This window comes from Megalops cyprinoides, chromosome 1 (assembly GCF_013368585.1).
Source record: "Megalops cyprinoides isolate fMegCyp1 chromosome 1, fMegCyp1.pri, whole genome shotgun sequence".
Taxonomy (NCBI): Eukaryota; Metazoa; Chordata; class Actinopteri; order Elopiformes; family Megalopidae; genus Megalops; species Megalops cyprinoides.
Window position 1 is genome coordinate 50545540 of NC_050583.1, and position 19998 is coordinate 50565537.

Below are 19998 nucleotides of genomic sequence, written 5' to 3' on the forward strand. Positions count from 1 at the left end.
ACTGATCACGTATAATATGTAAAGTCTGTAAGCTAAGTTGCATCTGCTTAGTGGATCATTCATGTGATCTGTTCATTAAAATAATTCTGCAGTATTAGGACATGTAATACTAAAGCTGATAAAGGTCCCCTGAAAATAACAGATGCCATCAAGGATTCTGTTCAAGTTTCTTGTAGGCTGTGATCTACACATCCATCTGAAGATGTATCCAATCTCACAGAATCTTCATATTCATATTGTCATTCAAATTCATACATTTGTCTGGCTTTCTCTCTCTCTATCACGTGGCCAGGTTTTCAATTCTCAGGAGACAGCCATGTGACTCAAGCTGATGGTGCTAGCCTCCCGGTTGCCATGACTAAGATTTTCTGAAAACAGACGATGGCTGTTTCTCTGGAACAGTGGCCAATGGTGAAAGTTTCCGCCTCCTACAAGAGAAGGCCCTGTTTGGCCCAGACGTCTTGGCAGCGCGGTCACACGTTTAGTAATACATTCTCACCATCTGCTAGGGGCTGGCAGCGAAAGCAGCCCTTGGTATTTCCAGGGCGCTATAAATAGCCCCCCACTTCCCATGGGCGGCACCGCCCTCTGCCACCCAGTTCTGGGAGTAGAGAACAGATTTGACCCAGGGGAGACAGGAAGTGATGTCACAACCCCTGGGTCCTGAATGTAAGACAGTGTCTGAAAATGGTATTGATTTATTTTTCTTTTTCCTGCTCGTCAGTCATTTCCAGTTTGCCAACAGCATCGAAACATGGCTGCCTGGGAACGGAGCCCTTTCCTTTACTGATGACTGAATATTAATAAAGAGACTGGCAGCAATCCCTTTCAGTCAATCAAAGGAGTTCACAGAAAGGACAACCCGGATAACGCTGAGAATTTTTCGAGTGTCGTCCCATTTGAATTAAGAATTTGATTCATCGCATATACATTGCATGCGTTCAGGAGATGGTTTTATCCAGAGTGATGCCCAGTGCCAGAGAAGCATATCAGTCAAATTATATGAGCAACAGTGACAGAGCAGGTCCACACTCCCAGACTGGCAAGCTCATGCCTAATACCATCCTAGCCTCACCACAAGTTAACGTGACATGATTCAGTGAATGTAATTCTTTCAAATGTTCAAAGTCTAGGCTACAAAACTGTGAATCCATCATGGTCCTCATGCTAGTATATCATGTTATAAAACAACATCTTTGGCCTAGAGTGGCTGACTTCAGATCCTTGTATTGCAAGCTGTCTGAGTTTTACAGTGTAAGCTACTGAAGAGGTAGCATGCGGCTCTGTGCTCATCCTAATGTACAAGATTGCTGTAAAGTGAGGCCAGAACGGGGCCTGAGATTTGGGGTGGGGGCAAATGGTAACGCACAGCACGGGGCGTCAGGCATAAACTGTCTGGTCTGGATCCATGTGACCAGAATGAGGTCTGGTAGTGATTAAGGTGACTGCTTAACAGACCGACCAGCCCCACCCCATGTTGACAGACACACAGGGGAGAACAGGATCACAGTGGAAAGAGGTAGCTGCTCTGAGCCGAGCGTGCTTTGCACACAGAGGGACGGAGGACAGGCGCCAGGGTGGAGACTTAGGAGCCGGAGAATGTGTCCTGCGTGCATCAGGCTTCGAATTCATTGCATGAGCATATGCCAGTGGCTGCAAGCCCAAGAGTGCCAGGGACAGGACAAGAGTGCTACAACACATTCTTATTGCAAGGACCACATAGTCAACTCACGTTGTATTGACTGTTACATTGCACAACATCCATGTCACATTGAAAGTTCTGCCTCTGCCATTGATGAAGCAGTTCTGAAGAAGAACTCTGAAGAAGAGTTCTGATTCTCTGGCTTCTTCTGAACATTCTTCAAGGACGTGGGCTGAAACAGAACATCCATACGAAATCGTAGGAATGCAGGAAGCAGTGGAACTTCCTGTTACCAACCGGAACCTGCAGGGTGGAGAATGGAAGACACACAGGAGATAAATATTGTATTGCAGTAGAATGTCTGTGGTGCTTTCAGGTTCAATCACATTGTAATATTGTGAAAGTGTCAGTTGGTGAAATTAAAGAGTTTGGCAAAGACATGTTTGCAACATTGACTTTTAACAGAACTTTTACTTTCTTTAAAAGACGTTTTAGTCCCAGCAAATGTCATATAATTGGGGACTTTGCCCCACAGAGCTGTACTGGTGTTCTTCACATTTAATTATGTTTGTTGATGAAATACAGCTGAGGAGCTCTGGTCTTTTACAGCAGAATCCACAGAGAACATGATTGCCTTTGCTTCTGTACTTTGATCCCAGTAGAAATATATTTAAATTAATTTAAATTTAAATTCAGATACTGCAGTCTTCCAAAGTCAAAGTGTACTAAACGGTTGAATACAAATGACCCATAAAAAATTTTTACGAAAATTTAAGGATTTTTTTTTTTCTCCTTGAACAGAGAGCATTAATCACCTGTTTAATTAACACAAAATACTGAAACAAGAGTGACCTTGAAATAAACACAGATATTCTGTATAACAAGCAGATGTTCAGCTCCTGTATGCCCTCTGCCTTCTGTACTTCCTTGTGGAGAATCTAGCCAGTAACAGGGGGTTTCTGATTTCAATGTTACTATGAAAAAGTTATGTTTTATGTTATGTACTATCTACTGTGGTACTGAATCTATCTGAAACTGAAAGACAACATCATGTAGCATTTGTTTCAGTCTCATGACTGAAATCTGTGTGCTTGGCTCCTCTGCAGATTCGGCTCAAAGCACGCTGGATCTCCTGAAGCCATTTTGACTCAGAGCCAGGTCTTCAACACCCTGACACCTGAGGGTGCTGTTCTGAGCTCTTACCCTTTCTCTCACTCGCTCTGTCCTCTCTCCCTCATGCTCCTCTAATCTCACTCTGTCTCTCCTACCCTCACTCTTCTGTACCCTCACTGCCTCACTTTTTCCCTCTGCCTCCTCTCCTTCTCACTCCCTCCCTCCTCCCTGTCCCCCCCCCCCACGGTGCTTTCCCCTCTCTGCCAGGCCCTCCCTTCTCTTGCATGCTGTGTGGAGGAATGCAGGTTCTAGGCTGGAGGGTGTGGGCGGAGCCTCGGTGATGGTGATGCTTGGTTGTATTATCAGACTGCAGAATTCATTGAGGGAGAATCACAGCCTGGGGCAGGTTGGCGGGGTACTGTGAGTTTACCTGTACCACAGACATAGGATTACTAGAGTGTCCTCATCTATGAGTTGACCTGTACCATAGACAGAGAATTGCGAGGGTTTAGTGATTGCTCCTGGGCTTGCAGAGTTAGCAACATGACCAGTCAGATCATAAAGGACCTTGGTATAAGATGCACTCGGCTTTTCAATGCTTTACCATGCATTTCTGTGTATTGTCTTTATCTAATTGTAGCCGACTGTGACTTTTTCACAAAGATGGATGAAGCTGGCCTGCAATTTCACATGGTTTCACAGAGGTCCCTGCCCTTCAAATGTCTCAGATACAAATGATAATGATGCATTTAAACCCAACTTTGGCACTTACTGAACAAAAAGGCCTTGCGATTTCAGAGAGATGGTTTGTCACCAAGTGCTGCCAAAGATGACCTGAGTAACTGCATTTTTATCTCAGTCCAGCCAGCCTCTCTCATTAATTTTACTCTGCCTTTCATGTTTGTGTTCACAGTTTTCAAATTATGCAGGAGGAAGTCTACATAGGCTCTTGATTGGAAAAAAGACTTTAAAGACAAATCCTGAAAAAAAAACATTTCAACAAATATAACATGAAGGAAATGAGTAAAAATGAAACAACTCAGAGCATCAACTTGCATATAAGATAAGATAAGAGACCTTTATTGTCATTGTTCAGGACAACGAAATTACAGTTGCTACCCCATGTCAGTGCTATGACAACATATAACAAGAATTAAAAAACAACAGGAATATATACAAAACGTGTGAATATATTAAATATGAAGAGTATATGGAACATAAATAAATAATAACAAAGTGTCTGTGCATTGGCAGGAACAGTCAGCAGAGTATGTAGAAGTGTCTACACACCTGAAGTTCTGGTATGGTAGGAATGCACTTCGTGGCTGTTACTGTGAAAATGTTTCACATCACTCTGTTTCACACATATCTGATTATTGCACTTGCCTGCATTATTGCATTACATTGTATTGCATTAAAGTGCGGTGCACATGGTATCCATATTATTGCACAAGGGGTAGTTTGCCCTGCATTGCACATTATAATGCCATTTTACACATAATAATGTCATTTCCTGTAGGATGTCTGCATGTGTGCTAACGCCCACGTTTAGAAGAGCGCCTTCTTTTGTTGTTTGACATTATTTAGTATGCGTGCATGAGCTGTTAATTCAGGCGCATTTCTTTAGGAGTTCAGAGTCACTTTGAAACTGAAACGCTTTCAGTCTAACAACAGGCCATTGTGGTCACTGGGAGTGAATTGCCTTTGATATATTATTTACTTGCTTCTTCCAGTGTCTGATTCGTCTTGAGCTCTGTATGTTCTGTGCTCCCCTGGCGATAATACCTCATCACCCTTTGGGCCTGTGTAGCACAATGGTTAAGGAGCAAGACTTGTAACCAAACGGTTGCCAGTTCGATCCCTTCTGGGACACTGTTGCTGTACCCTTGGGCAAGGTACTTAACCCACAATTGCCTCGGCTGTATAAATGGATAACATTGTAACGAACTGTAACCTATGTACGTCGCTTTGGATAAATGCGTCTGCCAAATGAATAAATGTAAATGTGTAGAGTGTGCTGAATAGAGAGACAGGAGAGGTGTCGCATAATACTCAGTGTCAAACATTATTAAATATGATACTAAATACCATTAAATACTATCGGTGATTCCAATTCATTGTAGTAGTATTAGTTTTTATCTTTGGCTTGGCACATTGGTGCAGTGAGAAGATTGTTGATATTTTTGGAGAGGTAAATCACCAGTTCTCACAGTCAACTTTAGCTGAGCGCAGTCATAAAGGCAGCATTCGTTTTAATGCCCTCTCTTCTGAAATGCCTGAAATGAAGTAGCCTTCAGGCCCTTGTTTCAAGTAATAACATCACAGGATTTGATACATTTCATAGTCACCTTTGATTGTGCTGTGGATTGAAAAACGTGAAAAAATTACCTGAGTGTGCCACTATCCAGCAATTCCCTACATACAGCTATGATTGTCATGTTGTATGGGATGACTCATATGGAAAAAACCTTAACTCTGAACATGCCGAGCTGCACATGATATATAAATAGATTGGTTGTATTGATTTTCTTAGCTGCCTGAGGTTTGGTTGCATTGCTACATGAAGGAGTATACTTATACACTGTGTTTCGTTTGAAAGATGCTTTATTTCTTCTTTGTTTTGCACGAATCTCCAAAAACTCTCAAAATATTGTGGATTTTGAACATTTATCTAAATTCAATTTTGCATTCTCTAATGTTTATTTAAAAAACCAATAGCACTGATGTCCTGGAGAAAGACCAATCTAATTAGGAAGTTGGATGGCCTACAGCACGTGGGAATCCTGCATTACCATGCTCAGATTCTGAACGCAGATGGTCAGGGGTCAATGGAAACAGACAGGAAGGATTTCTCATTAGCAGGGGCGCGTCCTCCCCATCACAGCCCCCAGTGACAGTGAATCCCCCTGGGAAGGCATCCGTCCACAGCAGAGGTGCCATCCCTGGGGTCATGCACTTACCACACATGGCTCTGATTAGTTCCCCCCATCTTCTCTGCCCCCCCCCCCCCCCTCACAGAGAAAGCCCTCTCCTCTGCACAAAGGCCAGGGTCGGGTCCTGGAGGGGAAGTGGGTTGCCATGTTGAGCTACCTACCCCAGACTTCAGCTGACAGTCTGGGAAGCCTGGCTGGCTGACAGCAGTGTCTATGGCACGGGGCAGAGACATCCAGCACTCTCTCCCTGGCAAGACCTGTTGCCATGGCATCAAGGGTCAGAGGTCAGAGTGCAAGCCCTGTCTGAGTGCAGCCAGGAGTACTTGGATTGCTAGGGAGCTGAAACCACAACCTTGTAGCCCCAATGTTGCAAGTGCTTTTCCCCTGCAGGGCACCACTGTTGCACCCCTGAGGTACTTCACCTGAATTGCTTCAGTAAATATCCAGTTGTGTAAACGGATGATACATAAGCCATGTAAGCTGCTCTGGATAAGAGCATCTGCCAAGCAAATAATGTAATGTAGTATACTGTGCGTCAGTAGATCTAGGGATGGTTCTATGCTTGAGTGGAGTAGCATAAACTCCCCTTGTCAGTGTTTTAGCCTGTTTCTGGCTTTGTCAGTGCAGAACAAACGTTAGAACTGGCAACGTTCTGTGGTAACACACACCCCTTGTTTGGAGCAGAAAAATGTGATAAAAATGAAGAAAATGCATTGGAAATAAACTGACCCTGGAATGAAAATGAGCCTGAGAGATAAGAGGGTTTTTATTGGATACCCATGTACGCAAACATGAATAAATCAATAAATGACCTGCGTGTAATTCCGGGAACAGGAAACAATGTAGACGGTTTTGAGGACAAAGTATGATAAGAGAGTTCCTCAGAAATGTTGTTTCAGCTGTGCTCTGGTGAGGCTTGTAGTCGGGTCCTTTGTTTCTTCTTGGTTAGAGAAAGGATGGCAAAGCAGTGGCTGATGACTGAATAAGTCCTTATCCTCTCCATCATCATCTCTCCAGACTGTCTCTCCGGCTAGAATTTGACTCACAAGGTCTTTCCATGGTGTATAATATAGATGGCTCTAGGTTTTACACTTATCAGTCCTAGCCAGAAGGCCTGTTACCATGCAGCAAATTTGTTTTTTTTTCCAAAGATAAATCTTTTTCTCCTACCGCTGCAAGTGTTCAACACAAGCTTTCATTGCACAGATATAGGCATGTGCATGTGTGTATGCGAAAGAAAAAGAGCAAGTGTGTGTGCGTGCATGAGTAGATTTCAGTGTGTGTGTGTGAGACAGACAGTGAAAAGTGTATGTGTGTGTGTGTGTGAGAGATATATATATATATATATGTATAGAGAGAGAGAGAGAGAGAGAGAGAGGGAGCGTGTACAAATGTGTGTGTGTGAGTGACAGAGTGAAGAGTGTGTGTGTGTGTGTGTGTGTGTGTGCACGTGTGTGGTAGCAGTGAGGAACAGGATGGCCAGTCCCCTAGGGTTAACGTGAGTAAAGCTCCCTCTCACTGTCTGTCTGTAATGGGATTAGCAGACCAGAGCAGCTGGGGTTTGGGGTGGGTGTAGGGGTTAGGCACTGTAGCACAATTGCCATACACTAACAAGTGACGTTTACACGCTATCATACACTAACAAGTGACATTTACACACTTTCATACACTAACAACTGTCACTCATAACCTTCTTTCAACAGCATTTACAAAAGCCCCTTGCAACACATGCAGTCACACCGGGAACTAAGAGTCTGTCTGGAGACATTTTACCCACTGAAAGTGGCTGGTTTTCTTCCAAAAGGTACTTCCAAAAGAACACTTCCTCAGTGTTTCATTGCTTAATACTTACTAAATTTGCCCAGATGACTTACTCATCTTCAGATCTATTTTGTATATACTTTATATTAAGCAACACTGAATACCAGTAAGTAGTCTGGGGTGCCAAAAGCTTTGCTGAGGTGAAATTAGGTGGCGCTGAAAAACCATTTTCCATTGCTTTTCACACCCTTCTGCTATTGCTCCTCAAGGGCCCCAGAAAAGGCTCTTCCCACAGATTTTTGCCCTCCCAGCCCCCACCTTCAACACTTTTCCTTCCCTCTATCTCCCCCCTCCGGAGACAGGGCCTGCCACCGGGCCTCGGCCTGTCTCCACTGCGAGCAGGATCCTGTTTTGTCCCGGGCTGTCGGGCTGCAGGGTTTTACTGGTGTCTAATTACAGGATGAACATTTTGTTCCCTGTGCCTGCTGGTGTGGGAGCCATGGGGAGGAACGCTAATTGCTCACGTCCCGGCTCATAGTTTAATCCCAGAGTTCCTGCAGGAACCCGCCCTCGTCCGCACCTCACTGCAGGGGTCGTCTGCGATTCCCCGCCCGCCCCTGGCGGAGGATCAAAGGAGAATGACAACTCACCCGTGCATGAAAACAAAATAAAATTAAATGAGAAAAATTTAGAACAACTAAAAAATAAAAATTTAAATAACTAAACATCAAAAAAATCAAATAAATTAAATGGTCCACTGCCCTCCAAAGCTCAGTGATAGTGCTTTTATTCAGCAGTGTTTGTTCCTCATTTTAAATTCCCAGAGTTCCTGCAGGAACTCGTCCTCATCTGTATTGCCCGGATGGCCCTCCTCGGTGCCACACCACGGGCGTTGGTTGCGAGCCCGTGCCCGCCCCTGACGGATCTTGGAAAGAGGATCAAAGGAGAATGACAACTCACCCAGGCAAAGCAAAATAAATCAGTAAATAAAGAAATGAAGCTTCTCTACTGCCCTGAAAAGCTCTGCGATGCTGCTTTTATTCAGTAGTGTTTGTTCTTCATTTTAAAATTTGGTGGAAAAGAAAAATGTACCTTGAGGGGATAACATGGCCACTGCCTGCTTCCCATCAAGCATCTTTCATGTCCATGCCGCTCATGCTGTTCCAATTTAAACATTACAATCCTAATATTGCTTCCCTCGCTCTCTGGCTGCATTTTAAACAGAACTGCAAGGCGCTGGAGTGAAGTCTGTGTTGTGCAAGATCAGGCGAAATTGGAGTTGTCAGCGTCCGCTTGGCATGCGGATGTAATCGCATTATTTTCCCTGTAATGTTTCTGTCAAGAAAGGAAACGAACGGAACCGCAAAAAGCATTTCACAGAACAAGTATTACAAGCAAACGACTTCTCTTTCTAAGGCTTTTTTAATTACAAACATTCAATGTTTTTTTTTCCATTCATTTTGAATAAAAACATGTAAACATGCACACAAACAACATATACACTTTATCAGTTAATAAAATGATAAGCATTTTTAAATTATTGAAATTACTGAAACAAATATGAACAAACCTGTCTGGTCATGGCCACGGACAAAGCTGTGTTTTGGGAAGAAGCCCCTGTTCTGCCATCCAAACATCCAGCTTTGCCCTGCCTGAGGAAAAAAAAAATGTCCCTCTCCTCCTCTCTCTCTCAACATGTGTTTGGTCCACTTTTGTTTTTTTTTGTTTGTAAAAGTGTGAAAGTAAGAGAGTATTATCACCCTGCCCCGCGCACTCCTCCCCTGACCCACGCACTGCTCCCCTGACCCACGCTCTCCCCCCGGCTCGTATAAAGACAGTCAAAACACAGTACTCTCACCCCTGCACTTCCTGCAGGAGCCATGGATGGCAGACGCCAGGTAAGCGACAGCACCGAGGCAGGCGAAGATGGCGGCCGTCAGGTAGGCCTTGTACAGGCAGCTGTGCCGGTACTGCTCCAGGTTGCAGTAGGAGTTCCTCTCCGCCTTGTAGACCATGACACCGAAGGCAGGGAGGTAGAGGGCAGTGGCCGTCAGATCATGGACTGCGTTGCTAAGCAGCCAGCGATCGCCGCCCACCATGGGGACAAGGTCCTGCTTGCCCAGGAGGGTAAGAAAGAAGAGGGCGAGGGTCAGGAGCCAGAAGAGCACAGCCACGAAGAGGACAAAATGGGTGAGGCCCTCGTACTTGCTGGCGGCGATAGCGACCCACAGCCCGGCACCCACAGTGATCTGGAGGACTCTCAGGATCCCGGCAGCACTCCTCAGGAAGCTTTTCCTGTCCGGCGGTGGAGGTGGCAGTTCCCTCTCCCTCATCGTGCTCTCCTCTCCTGGGAGACGGGGGTGGGGGGGGGGGGGGGGTTGTTGGCTGGGTTCGGCAGCAAGCAGGGGGTCAGGGGTTTGACAGAGGGGAACAAGGGTTGCTGAAGAGAGCAGCTTGCTCGCTTGCTTGCTGCCTCTAGGTTTTGAAAATCCGCAGTCTCTGTTTCGTCTCTTCCGCTTCCTCTGTGGCGGCTGCTAGGATTCTCTTCTCCTCCTTCTTTTTCTTCCAGCGGTTGGGGGAGTGAGCTCTGAGGGGCAGGGGGCCGGCTTGAAATTCGAGACCTTCTCCCTCTCCTTCATGTCGCTCGTCCTCTGGCGAGAGGGCTCCTCCCTACAGGAAGCAGTGGGCCGGGGCTGGGTGTGTGTGCGCTTAGATATGGACGCCTGTGTGTGTGTGCGCTTTTTCTTAAGGTGTATGTATGTGTGTGTCTGTGAATGGGAGGGTGGTGTGTGTGGTTGGGTGTCTGTGTGTGTTTGTGCATGTGTTAGGATTTGGTGTATGAGCGTGTTTGCAAATTGTGTATATGTATGTGTGTGTTTGTGTGTGCCTGCTCATGACCACAAGACTCTTGAGATTATGATGGCTGATGAGATTCATCTCCACTCGCTGGTACTCACTGAAGTTTGTTTTCATCTCTTCTTGTTTAAAAATAATTCCCATTTCAGATTCCCAGTTCATCTGTTTAACAACACTCATTTTCTCTTCAAATTATGGTAATGTTATTGTTTGTGTGAGGTGCCAAAGGTTCACAGTAGAAAAAAATGACTGGATATGCACAGTTTTCTGTCCGATAGAGTTCATACACAGCTTTAAATTGTGCTGCAATGTGTGAGTGGGGAAAAGGAATTAAGACAGTTCCTTCTCCTCAACAGAATGTTCTGGAAAATTGTACATTAAATACAGAGATCTGATCCATGCTTTCATGTTGTTGGCAGAGTATTACCCTGCAATGCCAGGCAGTGACATAACAGTGAATCAGAGATCTGTTACGCATTTGGGCAAACAGGACACGCAAACAGTCTGGGACAGCTCTCTGTGCATCCAAATAGGACGTGGTATGTTCTCCAGGAGGGAGTGTACAGCAGTAGTGTCCTCTGCTCTGTTCAGAGCAGCTTCCGTATGAAGTGTTGGTCTCAGTACGTGCAACATAGCCCTGCCCAAAATAACATTCTGGCTTTGATCATGAAGCGAATCAAACGAATATCCCCAAAGCAATGCCCTCTGCTGTCACGACACATCTCAAAAATCCTCTTCACACACTCACACACAGACCCACACACACAGACATGCCCACACACATGCACACACACAGACATGAATGTACACATACAATATGCACGTAGACATATAAATCAATTAAACAATCAAACTTTGTTTGTTTGTTACAGCCTGTTTTATTCATTTTTTTAATTTGAATTGCCTGATGCCTTTTCTTCTTTTTCTCCCACTTTGGAATGCCCAGTTGTATCACAGACATGCCGCTCATCACCACAACCCTTGCTAACAATCCAGGACTGTGCAGACAAGCATGTGCTCTCCGCTGAAACACATGATGTGTGAAAACAATGCAAAGCCTGAGAGGTCAGTCAGGGAGTTGGAGGAAAACGCTTCATGCGCAGCTTTATACAGGCAGACCTGCAGCCGCCTGATTGACCAGCAGGGGCCGCTAGTGTGCGAAGAGATGGGAAACCTCTGGCCGACCTTGCCACCCCTACGTCCCGAGTGGAACAAAATACAATTCGTTCAACTCATGTAAGCCCCAGGTCATCGTCAGCTGATGATATGGTCGAGATCAAAATTCATTGTCATAGGGTTCAGCCTGTGCTTGAAACAAGCACTTTCAAAGTTTGAGTCATTTTGAGAGCCCCTGTCATTTACAATTTTTGCTAGCCCCGTTTAGCAGTTACATTGTCACATAGAGTTAGAGTGAATATTCTCGCTTCTGGAAGAAATAAAAAGACATAAATGCATGGGACACATGGAGCAACTGGAAAACAAGTAAGACTCTAAATATGGTAGTGTAGCATAGTGGTAAGAAGCAGTGCCTCTAACCAAAAGGTTGCTGGTTCGATTGGGGCACTGCCATTGTACTTTTGGGCAAGGTATTTAACCTAGAATTGCCTCAGTGAATATCCACCTGTATAAATGGATAACATGTAAAAACTACTACTGTGTAAGTTGCTCTGGATAAGAGGATCTGCTAAATGGCAATGATACAATATATGTAATGTAAATACTGTAAAGTAGAAACAAATTAAATTTTGAAGTGATTATATCCTAGAGGATCCTATCCGCAATATGAGTGGCTGGAAGGAGGGTTTTCTTCAGCCTATGGCAGGTTACAATGCTCTGCACAGTGTGACTTCTAATAAGAAGGTAATTAAGACATCAGGCAAGAGTAAGTAAGAGCAAGACATCAGATAATCACACTTTAATACACAGGTTTACCAGCACCTTCAAAGCTCTTGAGCAGTTTTCTCCAGTCCCGTAGACTGAAAGGAGCACTTGGCTGGTTCAAGGATAAATAACTCCACCACAAACTATGTGTACTATGTGTACTACCAACAGTGCTAAAAAACCCACACGCTTGCTGAGGCTTTATAAGGCTTCACCCGTCTCAGCAATTCTTGTTTATATTTCCCCAATGTGTGTGTATATACTCTACACATTACTGTCCCTGCATAATGAATGTCCTTAACCAATGCTCATGTGATATTGCTTAACCTTAACACACATACATGCAGAAGGCTGGTTTCCCAGCTGCACTTTTTAACATATCATACACTCATTACATGAAGATATGAGGATTTTTACTGAAGCTATTATGGGTAAATCCTTAAGGTACTACCCAGAGTCTTCTGTTCCATAATCACTGTGCTTCAGAGCCATGCAAATACAACTATTTTGCATATCTGTGAACAAATGGTAAACCTGTTAAAGAGCTCACTGTCAAATAACATGTACATTTCCAGTGACTTCCTATAAGATAAATGCATCAGCTTCACTGGTCATTTTTATTGCTGCAATAGTCCAAGTACTTTTTGAGACACACTACTCTCATTTTGAGTCAGCATGGACACACACTTGTGATCATCATCTAGGACTTCTGGTAGTGGGCTTAACCTACCACTCAATGGTGGCAATTTGTGGGAAATATCAGCCTGCTAACATTGCTAGGCTTGATAATAAATTACACTAAATCGGCAAGTTAACAAAGAAGATGAACATATGTGGCCAACTATGAAAGAAGAATTTTATTTTTATTTTGATTTTTTTCCATTATTTTTCTGTGACCCTTCAAGATGAAAATGCTTTTGGAATCAAAATATCTGAAAAGAATTTTCAAAGACTGTGGAAATCTTGTTGCGGTTCTGTCACGATTTCTGTTTGAGGAGACAAGGATCAGAGAACAGCTGCCATTCTGGGTTCATTGCCTGGACAACGACTAATGAATTCTTTTGAAGGACTTTTGAAAGTACACCACTGAAGCAACTCATGAATAATGAAATCATATCATTTCAAACTGTCAGCATAATCACTGGCAAATGCAAAGCAATAAACATATATATTTAGTGAGCTGCTAGAAATGATTAGAAGTTAAATCATGTCCAAAGGTGTAGGTCGTCAATCAGTTTCCTTAAGGATTGAGTACAAAACAGTAGAACCATATGATTTTGGTAGCCATGGAGAGGGGGCATTTATATTCTGATGTAAATTTATAAGTGTATGCTGTCAACTATGTTATTATACAATGTTCCTACTGAACTGCTCTGAGTGGAGAATGCCAAAAATGCTACAATAAAGGCACTGTAAATGTGCAAAATGACTACAGTACCTTTTATGGTTCTCTGCAGAACCATAAAAGGACTTTCTTGTGGGCTCCCTCTTTTCTCTCAGTCTTCTCTCCTCGCATTGTCTTTGAACTGCAGCAAGTGGGAGGTTGAACAACATACACCAGCTGTTACTGTAATAATCACCAAACCACATAATAATTCCAGTTTAATTTAACACTCCAATCCCGTTTGTGCAATAATCATTATGATATGGGAGCACAACAATATATGCCAAATATTTGCAATTAATATTACTTAGCTCCAGCAATAACACAAGGCTTGGCCTACCTACGCAGCTGAAAAATCGCCTGCCAACAATTACCAAGCTCAGCAAATATCAAACGTGCATCTTGGCTTCGGTGTTGAAAACATTTTTTGGTTTCAATCACATAGGTCTACCAGGACTACACTCAGTACAATCTGTGAACTCTAAAAGACAGGACGTGGCATCATCAAGTGGCTGAATTTACTGCGCCTGACTTCACGAGGACGATGGACATGATGTAATTTTTCCAGGTAGGAAACAAAACCACTCAATCTGTAAGCCTTAAACCAAAGGCAAAACTCCAAACACAATTGCACACAGTTACCAAAAAACTTTTTGGGAATCACATGAGAGTACAGGCGACATCAATGATCATTAATCCTAGCCCGAATAACAAATGTTTTTTGTCCATCAGTGGAAATCGAGCAGTAAAATGCTTACTCACACAAGTGTGATGCGTTAACACCACTGAATTTCTGAGTAAGCTGCACATTGGCAAAACGGCATACAACTTTTTCTCTCTCTCGCTCTCTGTCTCTCTCTCGCCTGACCGACAATCTCGTTGCACATCACACCAAGCGCAGAGACAGCTCGGGGCATTGACGTCAATGGAGGATTACACGTTTTCAACTACGTAGCTAGGAAGATGTTGACGCCCAGCCTGGCCGTAGATTAATCTGATTGCTCGGAAACAATGAAATTCCGCCCCCAAGGGGCGGAACACTTTTGTGATCGCTTTTGTCATTGGCCGCGGCTGGTCCGAATGACTGCACTCACAACACTAAACTTTATGCCCCCCTCACCAGTTGCACTGAATTGGGTGACGGGTCTATACGGGAACATACAGGAGCTAGGTGTTATTCCGTAACATCAACGCAGGTAAAAACGCTAGCAACAGAAAATTGAGATATCGACGGTGCCTCGAACTCCCTGGATTTAAGGTAAGCAATGAATGTTTCAGTATAATTATTGCAGTTGTCGTTTTTTGGTGGAGCTTGCTAGCCTGTTCGGTAAATGTGACCTGGTTTTGAAATGACAACGTGAAGTGTTCTGCAACGTACTATATGTATGACAACCCGCCAATAGCTTCAGAAAATTGAATGCAGAGAGGAGTTATGCAGGGCTAAGAGGGTTTTTTTTTACCGCAGTCATTCCAAAGGTTATTACTATTGTTGTAAAATGTTTAACTTCTCTCTGAAAGTCATGCAAAACAAATACATCATTACAGTCATTTGACTCCTTGAAAAATGGAAGGCTATAGTAATATGACCGTTGAAGGACATGTATGAAACGGCATGATATAAATTGCCCGATGCTTGCTAACGGTAATTATATTTTAGACTGCCTAGTGTTGAAATGTCGTTTTTCTTAAAGACGCGTTCTTCTACTCTGCCTTGGGAAATTGCACAAACGTTTTCCTTATGGTGACGTCAATGCTAGGTTAACACTGAATTTCTGCCGGGAGCAGCGCTGCATTGTCACCGTGCAACGCGACTCGACAGAAAATATATTTAAATCACGCCTAAGCGGGTCACGATCTTGCTCGACTGTCTAGTTGAAAAGCTAACTAAGGTGCCTCGGATGCTGAAAGGTCATGTTATCGGTGATCATTATCACCGATCATTTCCCTGCCACTCTTGTTTAAAAGCGTTGAAATTAATCAAGCAGTTCGTGCCAGTGTTGTGACTAAGCCCTCTTCTCATAGACCTGGACTTGGGTAGTGATGGCCTAGAAGCATTCTTCCCTCCCATAAAATGGCTTATTTGAAAAGTCAAATGTTACAGAGTTTGCGTTGCTTATACTGCGGAACCGTCCTTTGTGTAAACGCAGCGACAGAATCAGGGTGATGCATGGAGTTGCTGCTGGCTCTGTTTCTGTGGGTGGCCTGGCCCGTGATTGTGGCTAACGTCCACCCGGGGGTGGACAGTTTGGTCTGATGGTGATGTTCGCTTGCAGGGGCTGCCTTTTTGGGGTGGTGGGACACCTCAGCTAAAGGGACCGCCCCCCGCTCCCTCGCTCCCCTGCTCCCCGTCTTTGGGATGGAGGACCCCACCCCTCCGTCCTCCACGGTGGCGGCGGCGGGGCCATCGCAGCTCTGGCGGAGCAGGAAGTCGGGGTGCCCCAACATCTTCAGAGATGTGAACCTGCGTCAGCTGCAGCGGCTCTTCCAGCGGGCGGGTGACCGCGACGCCGAGCAGCGGGCCCGGCTGGTGTGGGGTCATGGGAACGCCGCCGAGCTGGCGCAGGCCCTAATCACCCTGAGGGCGCGGGGCCGCAGGACCAGGCTCAGAGCAGAAGGGGCCCGTGATGCACCGGGGGCCAGGTGGCTCCGAGCTTTCGGCCATCTCAGGTGAGCGAGGCACTTGGTACATTACATTACATTATTGTCATTTAGCAATTGCTGTTATCCATAGCGACTTACATAGGTTACAGTTTTATCCATTTGTACAGCTGGATATTTGCTGAGGTAATTGTGGGTTAAGTACCTTGCACAAGGGCGGTACCCTGGCTTGCCAGCCTCACCTGTCTGTTGTGCTACTCCTGATCTCATGCCTTTGCTCCGGTAACACACTTCACGAGTGTGCCACAAGGTTTCTGACACCATTGTTGAAACTCTGCACCTGCACACTGAAATCATACTTACTCCTTAACAGCCTACAGTTTGTGGTCTCTGGGATGCTTCACAGACAGTGGTGGCTGGTGAGCTGGAAACAGGGGAAGCTGAAACATTACCTTTAAATCTATCAGTACTTTCAACCTGTTCCCCTTTATCTTTCTTGATTAACAATAAAAAATAATTCACAGAATAATTGACACCAATTGCGTAAATGGAGTAAATGATTATGCTCGCAGAACAGCGCAGATTGTCTGTAGTTTGTGTGCTTGCGAAAGCTACAACTTGAAATTGTTTAATTAACAAGGATTGCATTTATCGATTTAAATTACATTAAATGCTCATGACACATCACAGCTTTTGTGAGGTCTGTGTTCTAAACATTCAAACGTGTTGTTCATTGCACTCAACCTAACCTAAAAGTTTATTCTCAGTAATTTAAATCTAACTAAATTTAGCTCTGTTTTGTAATTTGAATTTTGTAACACAAGAAAGCTATAATGTGAAACATTTAAGAGAAAGCTTTGGGATTACTTGCCACTTAATTGTTCAAATTGCCATCCTTGTTAATTAAACAACCTCATGTTGTTTCCAGCTCACCAGCCACCACTGTTCACAGATGATACAGTGGTTAGTGGTTCAGTTCCCCACAGGGGCACTGCTGCTGGACTATTGGGCAAGGGTCTTAACCCAGAACTGTGTCAGTAAATATCCAGCTGTGTAAATGAATAATATGTAAAAACTGTAACCCATGTAAATCGTTCTGGATTAGAGCATCTGCTAAATGACAATAATGTAATATAATGATAAATGATGCAGTTATTGAAACTCTGGGTTGGAAGAGCAGTTAAGGATCTGGGCTCGTAACTCCCAGGGTCAAATCCAAGATGGAGAATTGTCTTTGTACCCTCCAGCAAGATACTGAACCAGATTCCCTTATATATGAAAGTCCATCAGATGTGGAAGTTCCCCAGAATAAGAGAGCTGGCTGTGGGAATAAGTAGCACCCTGCGTTGTGTTGAGCACTCTGTCACAGTAACTGTGGCAATAGCATCTCTTGTCTTTACACAAAAACACAGAACAATCCTCTGGGAGGAACGTGAGCTGGTGTGCTTGTGACGGTCTCATGACTGCTACAGCGGAGGGCTGAATTAGATCTGTGCGGTTTGTTTAGGTCGGCACAGAGGCTCCACTTTGTGCTTCTGCTTTGAATTAAATTTTATTAAGAGGTTAGAGACAACATGACCATGAGTCAGAAATGCTCAACACATCCAACCAAATACTCTACCCAGGGAGGATTGGCACAGTAAGAACCACCTACTGAGAGTAAACTTCTTGTGATTCCAGGATCAACGAGGATTCTGCAGGGACCTCCGATGAAGAGGAGACGGTGGTGGGCCCAGAGGGTGAGGCGGGAACCCAAGGGAACGAGCTTTTGGAGGAGGGACCCACAGATTCTGAGCAGCTTCAGACCACCCCAGTCAACCCCCTATGGAGCAGGCCCGGGGCCCTGAGGCAGAGGGCAGAGAGAAACCCAGAACGCTACCTCCATCAGATCTTGCACTGAGCAGACCAAGACGGGACCATGCCCAAGCTGGAACACTGTGACAGGGTTGGTTGACTGCTCACCACTGGGGATCCACCGGCCTGATGTTCAGTGTAGAGACTGGTGAAAGCCCCAGTCCCAGTCTGGTTCTCATTACATAATGACACTATAGTGGCCTCACTGAGAAGCTAAGGGTGAGTGTGCTGCTATAAAATCTTGCATTAAAACACTTCCTAGATATGACAGTGTCCCAGGGACGCAAACCCATGCTTTTCACTGTAAGCAATAAAATTGTACATTGTGTCAGTAAGGTACAGACTTACCACTTTATATGTTAAGTATGGCAGATGGGAGAGAGAGAATGAAGAGACAGCTTTTTGACATTTTACATTTTTTTGGCTCTTGACATTTCGGTATGGCCTTCACAGGCATCGTTAGCTATAGGGGAAGTCCTCTAACAGCCTTACTTAGCTCTCATGCCTTCCTGTGTTGCGACACCTATGGTCATATGGGCTACCTTGTGATTTTACATCAGCATCAAGCTGACCAATGCGAGCAAAGCATTAAAACCACAGAGCCATGGTGTCAGAGAAACTGGTGACACCCAAATAACACTGTGAGCGGTTACAACACTGAGGGTTTCCCTGGTTCGTTGTCTCCTGCTTGCATTTCCAAAGCGAGGCCCCATGGATATGAGGGTTCATTTCCTGGAACTGCAAGCAACCGGTTTTCCACACACTACTGCTGGAAGAACCAGTCAATGGGGTTTGTGCAGATTGGAGAATTTCTGTACCTTTTACACATATTATAGTGTCAACCTGATAGCATGTTCTTACTTTATACATCAATTCCAATGTCAACCCAAAACGTCAAGTTCAAAAAAGGCTTCAGGAATGTACAGACATGTTGAAGTCACACCAGGATTTTCTTGGAATCTCTGAATAAGATCTGTCATAACTTATTTTTCTAGAAGGATATTTCATTCTGCAAGCCGTGTAAGTGGGCCTTTTGTGATCAAGAAAAAGTTGCAAACACTCCTACTTTATATACAACTGTTTACAGGTGTATAGGTGTCTTGTAGATGTCTTGTACCTTGGATTTGAGGTCATAACATATTTATTAAAATTTGAAACATTTAAGGCGTATGATTACATGTACAGGTACTATATCTACTATATCTGTACTCCTATTAGTGAAACTTAAGGATGCTACTTTTTATATAAACTCTAAACCGTCACAAATGTAACTGCTAAACCTGTCTTGTGTATACAAGTTTTGTCACTATGATTATTAATGTTATTAAAATGTTTTGTACTGGGACTGTGTGTATTTTTAATAGTAGTGGTTGCATAAGTAGGCTAACACAGCATTCTGCACACAGCCAGGGGTTGGGGGTGTTAGCACTTTAGCATGTGTGGTTGGCTAAGCCACCTCTGAACCACACCGCAGCGTTTAATCAGCTGTGACGCTCGTGTGAGAGTGGAGAGAGGAAGGTCGACACCCCAGGCATGTCAGCGCGTAAATTTGTGTGTTTCGATGCGCGTCGTTCCACCGCAGTTTTGTTTGTTGTTCTGAAAGTGTGTTTGCCCGCAGATGGCTTTCGCAAACGAAAGCGAGAAACATCTGGCACATGTAAGGCATCTCATTCTCGCTGCTGCTTTTCAAGAGGAGACTGACGCAGCAGCTTTGATAACATTCACGACATGGGATTTACAGATGGTGCTTTCTGTGGAGCATTTGAACTTCCACACAAGGTCAGCAAAGTAGGAACGGGTAGAAACAATACCTATTCTAAAGAATCAATCAAAAACAAGTGTAAATTGGCTTATGCATTGATGCTTGAGCACAAATACAAGGTTAGGTTTTAATTTAATTAACCTTGACTCAAGGTGAAGTCAAAAAGCCTTCACGCACAACATTGACCCTTCTGTAATTTTGTTATACACCAGCT

The 19998-nt window shown here is 44.2% G+C and overlaps 2 protein-coding genes across 2 annotated transcripts; one reads left to right on the forward strand and one right to left on the reverse strand.

The window, feature by feature from the left end:
- Window positions 1-9024: 9024 nt before the first annotated feature.
- On the reverse strand, window positions 9025-10105 carry LOC118790873 (MARVEL domain-containing protein 1-like). The gene has a single exon (XM_036547991.1). It carries the CDS (start codon window positions 9780-9782, stop codon window positions 9288-9290), a length of 495 nt encoding a protein of 164 aa, XP_036403884.1. The 5' UTR covers window positions 9783-10105; the 3' UTR covers window positions 9025-9287.
- Window positions 10106-14674: 4569 nt separating this feature from the next.
- On the forward strand, window positions 14675-19361 carry avpi1 (arginine vasopressin induced 1). Its single transcript, XM_036539180.1, has 3 exons — window positions 14675-14828; window positions 15844-16237; window positions 17849-19361. Exons 2-3 carry the CDS (start codon window positions 15927-15929, stop codon window positions 18066-18068), a joined length of 531 nt encoding a protein of 176 aa, XP_036395073.1. The 5' UTR covers window positions 14675-14828; window positions 15844-15926; the 3' UTR covers window positions 18069-19361.
- Window positions 19362-19998: the final 637 nt, after the last annotated feature.